At 36.8% G+C, this 13432-nt stretch overlaps 1 protein-coding gene and 1 long non-coding RNA gene across 4 annotated transcripts in view; both read left to right on the forward strand.

Moving 5' to 3' along the window:
• The window catches only part of LOC147838372 (uncharacterized), a 280547-nt gene that overhangs the window by 39616 nt on the left and 227499 nt on the right, over window positions 1-13432 (forward strand). The gene's annotated exons all lie outside the window — the stretch shown is intronic.
• The window catches only part of LOC137488899 (SLAM family member 5), a 29090-nt gene continuing 18176 nt past the window's right edge, over window positions 2519-13432 (forward strand). The window contains exons 1-4 of one of the 3 annotated variants that reach the window (XM_087303657.1): window positions 2519-2818; window positions 4843-5166; window positions 5255-5542; window positions 5633-6602. In XM_087303657.1, the coding sequence (XP_087159783.1) occupies window positions 2623-2818; window positions 4843-5166; window positions 5255-5542; window positions 5633-5865 (1041 nt within the window). In that variant the 5' untranslated portion in view covers window positions 2519-2622 and the 3' untranslated portion in view covers window positions 5866-6602. Of the gene's footprint in view, window positions 2819-4842; window positions 5167-5254; window positions 5543-5632; window positions 6603-10785; window positions 11037-13432 lie in introns of those variants that run through there. The other 2 variants (XM_087303660.1, XM_087303659.1) reach the window with 2 other exon arrangements.

Here is a 13432-nt window from a genome sequence, read left to right on the forward strand (position 1 = left end):
CGGTGCCAGTTTTAAATTAATTTACAGTATACAATAATCTGAAACTATGGACCCTTTTCACAAGCATGTTATGACGTGTTTAACAGTCATCATTATCTTAACTCAATGAAAGTTTTTAATGTTTTAATTTATTTAAAAAAATAAAATAAAAAATGTATGAACATTTGCCGTCACGATCGCCTCACAGCAAGAAGGTCACTGGTTTGAACCTCGGGTGGGTCAGTTGGCATTTCTGTGTGAAGTGCAAAGACATGCAGTATAGGTGAATGGGATAAGCTAAATTGTCTGAAGTGTATGAGTGTGAATGGGTGTTAATGGATGTTTCCCAGTTATGGGTTGCAGCTGGAAGAGAATCCGCTGCGTAAAACATATGCAGGATAAGTTGGCGGTTCATTCTTCTGTGATGACCCCAGATTAATAAAGGGACTATGCCGAATAAATATTAATGGATTGAATGAGCATTTATGGATGTATTATGTCATCTTTGTGTCAAATTAGAAAAAATGAATTGCCACTTGCGCGAGGCGTTTTTAATGCAGCGTCTAAGGCAGGACAGTAAATTTGATGTTATTCTGTCTTCTGGCTGCAGTTATCAGTTTTCCTTTTTTCTGATAGTCTTGATAACACCATTGTGGCGTTTTTATTTTATTTATTATTATTTCAGCAAACAGGATTGTAAAAAAAAAAAAAAAAAAAAAAAAAAAAAAGATTTGTTGTGCTTTACTATTCACTCTAAGTTTACCCAACTATGACAGAGTATGCCACTGAGAAACACGAAAATGTGAAAAGGGTCTATTAAATTAAATTTGATATATGCTTTTATCTTGAGTGACTTTAAGATGACAAAAGAAGAAATTAAATTAGTAAAAGAACAAAAATATGTTGGTGCTGCATAGTCTGTTGTGAATTTAAGTAAAGGAATGAAGATAGTTGCAAATATCGTTCATTCATTTTCCCTTGGCTTAGTCTCTTATTTATCAAGTGTCACCACAGTGGAATGAACCGCAAACTATGCCAGAATATGTTTTATACAGTAGATGCCTTTCCAGCCACAACGCAGTACTGGGAAACACCCATACACTCTCTCACTCTCCAAAAGGCCAATTTTGTTTACCTAATTCATCTATACACATGTCTTTGGACTGTTGGGAAAACTGCTTTGTTTTGTCCTTGCATATTTGGTGTAATATTATTATTATAAATTTATTGTAATCATTTTGTTTGTATTTATAAGTTTAACCAACGGCACTTAGAAATGTAACCACAAAAAAAAAAAAAAAATCTTTTTGAGTTTACTGTGTGTATAAATGTACATTAGCTATTTACATGATAAAGTATGCTATAAATAAACAGGTTGTTTATAGTGTTGGCGCCAAATACCCAGTAGTGAAAAAGAAAGTATTTTTATCGCACTTTGCTAGGTAAATGTAAAATGTAAGAGGTATGTTAAAAAAAAACATGGTAGGGATTACCATGACACAGAGTTTCATTCTGAATTTTAAAATGAACACAATGTAAATGTTTTTATTGATTTATTTAACTTAAATGTCACATTTAATACGATTGGACCAATGAGATTGGTATGTGAGTGCAAGTAATGATTGGTGGTTTTTAAGAACACACATTTGTATAATGACATGATCTATAGTATTTCAATGTTAAGGTCGTTAATGAGGACGAGCCTCGTGTCCTTAGGGCTCAATTTTCCTTTAAACCTCTTTATAAAAATAATAATAATAATAATATTCGCTGACGATACTGAACTATACCTTTCATTCGTACCTGCTTTATTTAATCTTTTTGAATTTTATAAAATGATTTATGATTCTGTTTTTCGAATCAGCTATTAATGTACCATTATTATACTACTACATTACATCTAAAGTGCTTTGAGCGTTAAGAAAGCATTAAATACAATGCAACAAATTATTCTACTATTATTATTATTATTATTATTATTATTATGAAGTTTGTTGGACTGAACAGGATTCATGTAAACACCTTATTTCTATATTTCTAAGCTATTGCTATCAGATTGAAACTGGTGACTTTAACTGGTCATTAGGAATTAAAGCAAACATTCACTTACTTAAACAGACAGAAACACAAGTAACAGTTTGCAATATTAATCTTTACATTGGCTGTTAGCTTTGATTATTTGACTCTTTCTGGGGTATTTATCAAAAAATAGCTCTGTTAGAAGAGATAAACAGGAAATCATCTTTTAGTGTCTGTTTGTCCAGAATTCACCTGACCAGAGGTTATTGTGCGTCTAAAGAAGATCAAACCACAGCAGGTTTCAGTTTGACTCGCGTTGAGTTGCCAATAATCACACCTCTGACAAAGTGAGATAGCTGACAGTTTCAACTCTGTTTTTTTTTCCATTAATTACCTCTGCATGATTACAAACCCTTTATTAAATCTATTATTAAAAGATTCATTACATTATGACATAAGATTGTCACTGCATTACTGATTTTGCATACAGCATGTGTTCAGAGTGTGTGGTTGTAAACTATACAAGGCTCTGTCTGTACACATTTGCGCTTTAAAATATATTTCGGTCTTTAAAAAGCACAGAATAGCACCTAAAAGCTGCAAAAGTTAATCCGTACCACCCCGATGACAGCTTTTGTACCTTTATTTCTGAGAGTGTGTTGTGGGAGGACTCACAGACCAGATGAAGAAGCTGGGCTTCAGCGGATAATCACACTTTACAAACACGCTTGCAAAAGTCAACACTCCAAAAGTCAAACACGCTTAAAGGAAATGGTTCACATTTTTGCTTCGTTCTTGTTGTGCTGGTGGCTTCCAATTGGTAAGTTATTAATGATTTATCAAAAGACATTTTCAGTTTCAGATTATTATCTGCTAAAGTTAAATACAGCATATGCATTTTCTTTTAAATGCACATTGATTAAATTAATTATTGGTCACTCTTCCTTAAATTCACATCTCATTTTCCGGTGCCAGTTTTAAATTAATTTACAGTACACATTAATCTGAAACTATGGAGCCTTTTCACAAGCATGTTATGATGTGTTTAACAGTCATCATAATCTTAACTCAATGAAAGTTTTTAATGTTTTAATTTATTTTTAAAAAATTCACAATCGCCTCACAGCAAGAAGGTCACTGGTTTGAACCTCAGGTGGGTCAGTTGGCATTTCTGTGTGAAGTGCAAAGACATGCAGTATAGGTGAATGGGATAAGCTAAATTGTCTGAAGTGTATGAGTGTGAATGGGTGTTAATGGATGTTTCCCAGTTATGGGTTGCAGCTGGAAGAGAATCCGCTGCGTAAAACATATGCAGGATAAGTTGGCGGTTCATTCTTCTGTGATGACCCCAGATTAATAAAGGGACTATGCCGAATAAATATTAATGGATTGAATGAGCATTTATGGATGTATTATGTCATCTTTGTGTCAAATTAGAAAAAACGAATTGCCACTTGCGCGAGGCGTTTTTAATGCAGCGTCTAAGGCAGGACAGTAAATTTGATGTTATTCTGTCTTCTGGCTGCAGTTATCAGTTTTCCTTTTTTCTGATAGTCTTGATAACACCATTGTGGCGTTTTTATTTTATTTATTATTATTTCAGCAAACAGGATTGTATAAAAAAATAAAAAATAAAAAAAATAAAAAAAAGATTTGTTGTGCTTTACTATTCACTCTAAGTTTACCCAACTATGACAGAGTATGCCACTGAGAAACACAAAAATGTGAAAAGGGTCTATTAAATTAAATTTTCTGATATATGCTTTTATCTTGAGTGACTTAAAGATTACAAAAAAAGAAATTAAATTAGTAAAAGAACAAAAATATGTTGGTGCTGCATAGTCTGTTGTGAATTTAAGTAAAGGAATGAAGATAGTTGCAAATATCGTTCATTCATTTTCCCTTGGCTTAGTCTCTTATTTATCAAGTGTCACCACAGTGGAATGAACCGCAAACTATGCCAGAATATGTTTTATACAGTAGATGCCTTTCCAGCCACAACGCAGTACTGGGAAACACCCATACACTCTCTCACTCTCCAAAAGGCCAATTTTGTTTACCTAATTCATCTATACACATGTCTTTGGACTGTTGGGAAAATTTAAGCACCCGGAGGAAACCCAGGCAGAGGTCTGCACAGGACTGATTTTTAAAAATCCTGCTCTGGGTAGGTTTTATTCCGCACCAGGCCGCTCACATTGTATATTCAGTCTTTGTTCACCCCTTGCCACTTAGAATATTTTTCTATTAAACTGTTCCTGCTAAATTTAGATCTGGTTTCCAAAATCTCACATTTAAATTGGATACTACCAAAATAGAGAGACAACAGATAAAGTGTAGGCTGTGCAAGGATTGTAGGCTAAATGTCAGTTTTATTTGCCCCTTTGTGATAAGTGCTACCTTAAACCTGAGCTTCCAGTCTTGTGATTGCTAAAGGGTAAAACATTGAGATATTATCACATCGCGCAAAGGGTAATTTCAATCTCAAGTATTCACTGAGATTCCAGTGTGTTTGTTGATCAATAAACTGTTGTAATGTAAAAGCCCCAGTCTGGTCCGAGTTTCTCCCCCCAAAAATCGTCAGTCTACAGCGATCGCTGATTGGCTTCTGTACTAGTAAGCGGGGCTTCATTCGCCATATTGACCGTTACACATTTCCTTATTCAAAACTATGCGAGTGACATGTCTCGTGTATTCTATAGTCTTTGGAAACATTACCAGATTTTTCATTTTCGGCTTGTTACATTTCAATGCCTTTAATGTAATATATTTGCATACATTTATCTGTTAATTAGGAGTACTCTAGATACTTAATCTGAGTGTAAAGTGGTTTCTGTCCTTCAGGTGTGCTTGCTAAGAAAGTAAAAGTGTCTGTGTCAGTGACTGAAGGAGATTCTGTTACTCTAAACTCTGGTGTTACTATAATACATTGGGAGAACATGCTGTGGAGTTTTGGAGCCCAAAACACTCTTATAGCTAAAATCAGCATTAAGGAGCAAATCTTCTCCACATTTGATGGCACTGACAGATTCAGAGACAGACTTAAGATGGACAGACAGACTGGATCTCTGACCATCACAAACATCACATCTGAAAATGCGGGAATTTATAATCTTGATATAAGCGGAAAAAAATGGCCATCAAAAATATTCAATGTTTCTGTTCATGGCGAGTAAAGTTCTCTAATCCTTCACAAATTCTTCAACAATTTACACTCAAACTCTGTACTGAAAATCTCTATTCTCATGTTTTCCAGCACGTCTGCTTGTTCCTGCCCTCATCTTCAACTCTTCTCTGTGTTCATCATCCCAGTATAATTATTCAGTGTTGTGTTCAGTGGTGAATGTGAGTGCTGCGAGTCTCTCCTGGTACAAAGGAAACAGTGTATTGTCCAGCATCAGTGAGTCTGATCTCAGCATCAGTCTCTCTCTACCTCTGGAGGTGGAATATCAGGATAACAACACCTACAGCTGTGTGATCAACAACACCATCAGCAACCAGACCACATATCTGGACATCAACACACTGTGCCAGCCGTGCGAAGGTACAATATGCAGTTAATTTACTGACCTGTCCTGTGATATAGATCCGACCAACACATTCACTTCTATTTCTTCTGGTCCTCCGGTGTCAGGTTCTCAGATAGTTTTGATATCTGCTGCTGCTGGATCTCTGATGACTTTTGTTGGAGTCGGGATCTTCTGGATCTGCTGGAAATGTGGAAACTCTGATCAAAAAGGCAAGTGTTACATCAGTGTTACATACATGATTCTTAAACCAGTGATAAACCCACACGGAAAGAAAATATATGGCCTGTATATGCACCTCAATTTTGCCTATATGTGGCACATTTACACATGTGCATAAAGGTTCATATATATGCATATATCCTCATTTAGGACCTTTCCATGTGGAAATATTTTAATCAATTGATAGACAAAACTATTATTTAGCCCCTTATCGGTCAGCCCTCTTTTTGAATTCAGACTTGATCTATGCATATGATATATAGTTAATTAAAATATGTACAGGAACACATCCCAGTAAAGGGGTTAGTATGTTTTCATAGGTAAAGTACCTAAATATGTTAATAATGGAGATGACAAATGAAAAATTTTATTTATGATGCGCTTTTCTTAACCTCAAAGCTCTACAAAACATACAATAACTGTGACGAGCCAGCGGCTCAAACCCATGTTTCTGGTATGGTAGACCTACGTGCTACCGTTTAACAACAGGAAGAGGTGATGAACCAAGTTGCTAAGGTACAAGGTCTAGTTCAACAAAAGGTATTTATTTAGGAAATCCAAAATCATCAAAATAGCAGCCAGCCAAAAACACAGGAAGTCTACAAGACTGACTACAGCCAAGCAGGTAACAAACAAAGTTCTCCATAGAGCACAGAGACAAGAGCACATCAAACCCAAAAACCAAGTGACAAGTGAAGAAAAGAGGGTAAAATAAATAGGCTAGTCTACGACACAGCTGAACAAGATTAACACAAATGAACCCAAACAGAAAACACTGGGAAAAATAGCGACATCATGTGGAGATGAAAAACACCAATAGTTCAGAAGATGTCAATAACAAAAAAGAAAAAAAAATGCAGAGAATGACAAGCTTGCATAAAATCCCAGTAAGAAGCCAGAGTCATATCGCAATAATGAAACGATAAATTAGCAAAATGTTAGAAATTTTATAAAAGGGACTGAGCTAAATGCTTTGCTAAAAAGATGCGTCTTAAGAAGCTTGTCAAAACAGTCCAAAGAAACAGCTTCCTGATAGTTGTAGATAATGCATTCAATAATATTGTCGCACAATAAGAAAAAGCCCTACCTTCTATGGTTTTTAAGTCTACAGCATGGCTGATACAAAGCGAATCCACATGCAGAACGAAAACAGATATGCACAAATGTAATCAGGGCCCGGTTTTTCAAAAGTAATCCACTAGGATTTTGGATAAGGGATTGGATCAAATCTTGAAAATGGGTTTTTCAAAAGAAAAAACGGATTACCTAATCGGATTAGATCACGTAATCTAATCTTGGTTTTGATACGGATCAAACCTTTACTTTGGGTTTTTCAGACATTTTTTGTAGGATTTGGATCACTTTGATCCAAAAAACCTGGATTAAACTGATCCCATCAGAAGGGTGGATTTAGTGTGGATTTTATGCCCAAAATGTAATGAAAACTTAAAAAATGTATTAAATAATACTATTTTTGGATCATGCAGAATCTTACGAGATATACTATTTATTAATAAGGTTTTAATTTTATTTGTTCATCTGTCAGGCTATAGTGATTATTGGCTTCAACATATTTAGGCTTTCAGTATAGGCCTACGGCAAACAGCTGTCAAAATTGACCAGAAACAATACATTTTATTCTGTCACTAATTTATATATATATTCATCACAATAAAAAATATATTTGTTTTTAGAATATTTATTAATGATGCATGCAATGATTACAAAATAACCAAGAAAATGCAAAGAACGGCAATCACTGATTTTTGAAATCACCTTCAACAACTGCAAAAAGAGACTGAAAGGGCAGAAGCACAGCTTCATCTGGCCGAGGAACAACTTACTCTGACCAAACTGCAGCAAACCAAGACCACATTTGAGATTCACCTCCTAAAGGCTGCGCTCAGACAAGCTACTCTCTCCACATCAGATGAGGAAGTCTGAGTTTTTGACATTGACATTTTTTTTTTATTTACATCTATATTTGTAACTTATTAAAAATACCTCAATGTACAGTGTTTGTGTTGTAGGTCTCAGATAAACGGACTGCTGGAACAGGATGGGGTGGGCTTTTTATTGTTTTTTTTTTTTTAAATGTGTGTTTTCATTTCTAATAAAAATTAAGTTATATTTACCCCACACTGGCTATTCTACTTGTTGCTCTTTTCATAGGCCTGTCTATCCATCTACATTGTGTTTGAGCACTGGTAATCCAGATTTAGTGATCCTGAAAAGTTCCTATCCTGATCAGATTGATCCAATCCAATGTTGCTTTGAAAAACTGGCTCAAAAAGTAAGCTGGATTACGTGATCACGAATCGCAAAAACAGGATTACTAAATCCGGATCAGTTTTATCCAGATTAAACCTTTTGAAAAACCGGGCCCTGGAGCTTACCTATTTACTGATCACACACACAAAATACTGATTATGTGTTAAACATTTTACTCTACTATGGTAAATGTTTTATATGCAAGTATAAAAATGTGCTAATGTCAAATTTAATTAATGCCATTTTATTATCAAAATGTAAGGAATAATTGATGACAGACCATGGAATTATTACTAAAATAATGCACAAGCACGGTGGTGATAGACATAATACGAAGCAGATGCAAGGCATTATTTTCCAATAAAAACAGATTTGAGTAAATTATTCCAGTTGTTCTCATCCCCACAGCTAAAGATAGTGTTCAGACGTTGTATTTAGGACATTTGCCAGGTTTTTGTACTCAATCTGCTCCTGTGTATAGGACTAGCTTCTTTCACATCTCATCAAAAGCCTTCTGTTGTGTTTTGATGTGTTGTAGCTGTGAAATAACTGTCTGTGTGGGTCCTAATGCCCCAGTATATTGACTCTATGCACCATCTTTCATATAAGATGTTAAACTGAGGTCCCGACTCTCTTATAAAATCACTTTGAAAAAAAAAAGTAGGGGTTAAACCCCGGTGGTCTGGCGATCTGTACCTCCTCAAAATGTGCTACCGGTAGCTTAATCTGTCCTGTTTCACCAAATCAGGGTTAGCACATCATTCAAATGTCTATCAGAATGAACTAGCACATTAAATAAGTATGTAAAAACAGGGGTAGCACATACTGTCAGCTTCAAATATCCATCGAAATTTACTACTACTCTGTCGAACAATGTTGAAAAAGGTGTAGCAACTTCAAATGTTTATCAGAGGTAACTACTGCCTTAATTATTTTTTTCTTAGTTTTATATTTAATTTGTTTATTAGTGGTAGTTCATTCCGATTGACATTTAAAGCTGACAAAATGTGCTAACCCTGTTTATACACCCTTTCTTTAAGGAGGTAGTTCATTCTGACATTTGAAGCTGAAAAGATAAAGAGCTTTTTCGATGAAATATGACAGATTGAGCTACCGGTAGCACATTCTTAGGTGGTAGCACAATCTTCAGAACACTGGCGTTCTGGCCAAAATTTGCCCACTGGCCTCTGCCCAGTATGGCCTCCTAACCATCCCCATATCATAATTGGTTTCATCACTCTGTCTCCTCTCCACCAATCAGCTGATGTGTGGTGTGCGGTCTGGAACCATATGCTGTACACTGTTGGTGGATGAGGAGATTCCCTCTAATGTGTATATGGCTTTGAGTGTCTAAGCGCTACATAAATGGACTTATTATTACACAGCAGCTTAGAATGTTTATCATTAGCCAATCAGAATCAATTATTCAAACGACCTGTAGTATACATGTAATAAAATAGCACACACTGTATGTTGTGACGACTGAACTAGCTGAGTTTTGTCATTTAAAATCCATTTCTGTTGTTGAAACAGTTCAGCCGAATGAAGATGAGCTCACTTTTGCTGCTATGTTACATCAGCCATCGTTCTGTGAAAGAAACTCACAATCATGGGTAAGATCATTTACTACCAATTTAGGAGTTAGTTGCATAATTTCAGCAGTGAAGTAGATGTGTGCATTATTATTATTTTCTGTTTTATCTACTGAAGCAAAAACTCAAGTCTTCACTAAATTATGATGTTTTCCTTTCTTTATTCTTTTATTTTACAGAAAGCTGATGAGGTGGCTCATGTAGAGTATGTGATGCTTGGTGACCATGAGATGATGAACAAACCAGTATTTTCTTAAGTACTAAATCCAGAGGTGTCGTCACTTTTACATGGAAATTATGACAACTTTAGAGGCTGAGTCTATAACATTAATTATTAAGTCTATAACATTAATTAATTCAGTTTGGTTAAATACACATAATAATAATAATAATAATAATAATAATAATAATAATAACCCGTATTGTAATCCAAGTGTGTTAAATAAATTCTTTTAAAAGGTACTGTTGAATAAACACTGGCTGTATATTTCAAAATACTAAAGTTGAGTCATTATCAATTTTTAAATCTTTCTTCACTGATCTGCAGATGAACGAAAATTATTTATCTAATAAATGTCGCCATCAAGTGAATCAACTGTATCACTCTTTCACTCCTGGGCTGTATCTGAAATCGCCCCCTATATACTTAAATGGAGATTAAGCGCACTATTTTTTAAAAGGAGACATTTTAGTGGTGTCCGAAACCATAGCATGTTATATAGTGTTCTCAATCAACCCCACAATGTAAAGTAATAACGAGTCTGCAACCAGGGTATAATCAAAAGCTAGAAAATCCCCTAATGCAGTACACACATTTGACCACAAGATGACATCTGAAGCACAATTCCATAGGTCTGTGGTTAAAAAAAGAAACTTAATGTAACGTTTGTATAGCCTACCTGACTGAAATCAAAAGTCTTTATTTCATTGCTAATAAACAGCTCGCAAGTGTAAAAATAATCATAATCAGAGCCCAAGAACTGCTGATGTATTTTCACACCTATAAAAGACTGGGACGTTAAACATTTAACAAATTTATTCATAATTTAATCGTTTTAGATTCATATTCAGCCCAGGTTGATGGTAATAATGTTGTGTATTGTCTGGTTGTGTAAGAATTTGTACAGAGTAAGGTTGACTCATTCAACAAACCACCAGAGGGAGCCCTCTCTGTCACACCCGGAGAGACGGATCCAAACGCAAATGCTGTTAACACAAAAGGATTTTATTAACTTTTCAAAACAAATGACGAGCCAAGGCTCGTGACTCAACTGAAAATGAAACCGCTCGGCGGGAGCGAAAGGCAACTCGGCAACAGTGTCCAAATCAGCGGGCGTGAGAGAGGTCAGGCAGGCGAGCATCGATCGGGAGGCAGATGGGATAACGGAGGAAAGGCAAGTTCAGCGTCGGACAGGCGAAGTCGAAGGTAGGTGGCTGGCCGGGGAGAATCCAAAATGAAACAGAAAAAACACAGGCAACCGAGCAAAAACTGGGCAGAAGAGAAAAACAGAATCAGAACATGAAGTAATGCACGACAATGACAGGAATCAAGATAACGCAGCGAGATAGCCTGAATAATGACAGGACACACTAGCGACCAGAAAGTGGGAAAAGGAGAGCTTAAATAGCAAGGAAATTAACGGAGACCAGTAACAGGTGCAGCAAGCCGTGTGCGCACTGATTCGTAATAATGATCAGCCGAGTGCACGCTGCAAGAATGAAAAGCAGGGAGAGGGAGAAGTAAAGAGAAAGATCAAGCCAGTGTCCTGACACTCTCTGCAGTACTGATCTGATTGCTTTTTCATGATTATGTCTTTGGGGTCTGGTTTTGATTTGTAGTATAATCCATTTGCAAACTTCTTTTAAAGCGATTTTTTTACGAAGACTTTGTGCCCAGTTTGTGACAGTATTTTTAAAATATCAAATCAAAGATTTATCTGTAATGTTGCGCTGCAATGTAAACAAAATCATTATTAACTATTTGTTTTGTGCACCCATATGTTGTATTTTATTTGTTTCCTTTGTTTCTTATTGTGTTCACCTGTTTCTTATTTGGTTTTTCCATTAACCCGTGTAACAGAGGCCTCAGTTTAGGTCTGCCTAATGTCCTATCTTCGCATGGGAAAGGGTTACAATTTGCCTTAAAGGTTTTTCAAAATATTTGTTTTGTTAATAAAAAGGCAACAACTGCAAATTAGGTAATCTGCTCATTATTACGCTAACCTGCACTATGACTTACGCAGTGGCGTAGCGGATGGGCCCGCAGGGCACGCACCGCGGGGGGGCCCCGCGTGATTAGGGGGCCCCGCGTCGTCGCGATTTTCAATAATTAAAAATCCACCGGCAACCGCAATAATCAAACTCTTGGGAACAACTGTGGTCGGAACCAAAGTTCACAGGTCTGTGTTCTCTGAACACCTCTCAAGCGGTGGACTACTTCATTCTGATTGCTTGCCGCCAATGTTGCAAACTTAGCGACTTTGTCACTAGATTTAGCGACAAATCTAGCGACTTTTTTGTGTGTTATTGGAGATTTTTTAGACTGTCATTTGTCCATACTGTACCGTCCCTACTCTTCTAAACGAGTTGCGTGTGATGCCGCCGGCCCCTCCCAGCAGCAGCCTCTCCCACCTGCAGCCCGAGAGCAGATCACCCCTCTGCGTACCGACGACAAATGATTTAGCACAGGCAGTGTGAAGGTATTTCCCTTGTACAGTCAAACCGATGTACTTCTTTATTTTAACAATTTAATTGGACCGTTTATTCTTTTCTTGTTTACAATCACAGATATTTTAGTGACAGTTTCTGAACTTGTTCTGAGTTTATTACATATGAGAGATTACTGCACATTCACTACACATCTATACTGACATACTGTATTCAAACAGCAATAAATTTAGTTAAATAAACATGCTTATATAAAGTGTAGTGCAATTATAAATACCCCTTTATTAACCATAGGCTGTTAAACAAACAGAAACGGTATAACGTGATGACGTCAGTGATATGCAAATTGACGTATGACTAATCCCCCACCCCCTTCATCAGGGGGCCCCGTCAGCGATCCCTGCAGGGGGGCCTCCGCATTTTGCGCTACGCCACTGGACTTACGCTGCTGTCACACTAGAGTTTGTGTGTGCGAAATTCTGTCGTGCGTCACTGCGAAAAGGGGTGTGATTAAACAAGATTATTAGACATTAAAAAAGCGAGCGATTGCTCCATGTTTTAAATATCTTTCGAGAGAGGTCGTGTTTTGATCCTTGATTGGTCTCATGTAGTCAAGCGATGTGATTTTTTTGATGCATGACCTTACGTTTCCGGTCTGATGCATTTGCATGCATATGAATGGAAGTCTATGGGGAGAAAAGTCCAGTGTGACCACAGCTTAAGTGCCATAGGGTTGACAAACTCTAACTGTGGAGGAAATGTTAAGGCACTGTGATAAGAGCCATCTATGCAATAAGTACATTCATGAAATTTTCTGTCTGTAATATCTAAGTGAAAGCAATTGGGAGCAGCAGAAACTCCAGGTGGATGCTGCACATGGATGGATGGATGGATGGGTAGATGTCCCCCACCCCCAATCATGCTTCTCTGTCTAGAGCAGGGGTGCCCAAACTCGGTCCTGGAGTGCCGGTATCCTGCATATTTTAGTTCTAACCCCAATTAAACACACCTGAACCAGCTAATCAAGCTCTTTCTAGGTACACTAAAACTTCCAGGCAAGTATGTTGAAGGAAGTTGGAGATAAACTATGGATAAACTATGTAGGACACTGGTCCTCTAGGACAGAGTTTGGACCATACCTGTCAATCTTTCCGT

This window comes from Danio rerio, chromosome 22 (assembly GCF_052040795.2).
Source record: "Danio rerio strain M-AB ecotype USA chromosome 22, GRCz13ab, whole genome shotgun sequence".
NCBI lineage: Eukaryota > Metazoa > Chordata > Actinopteri > Cypriniformes > Danionidae > Danio > Danio rerio.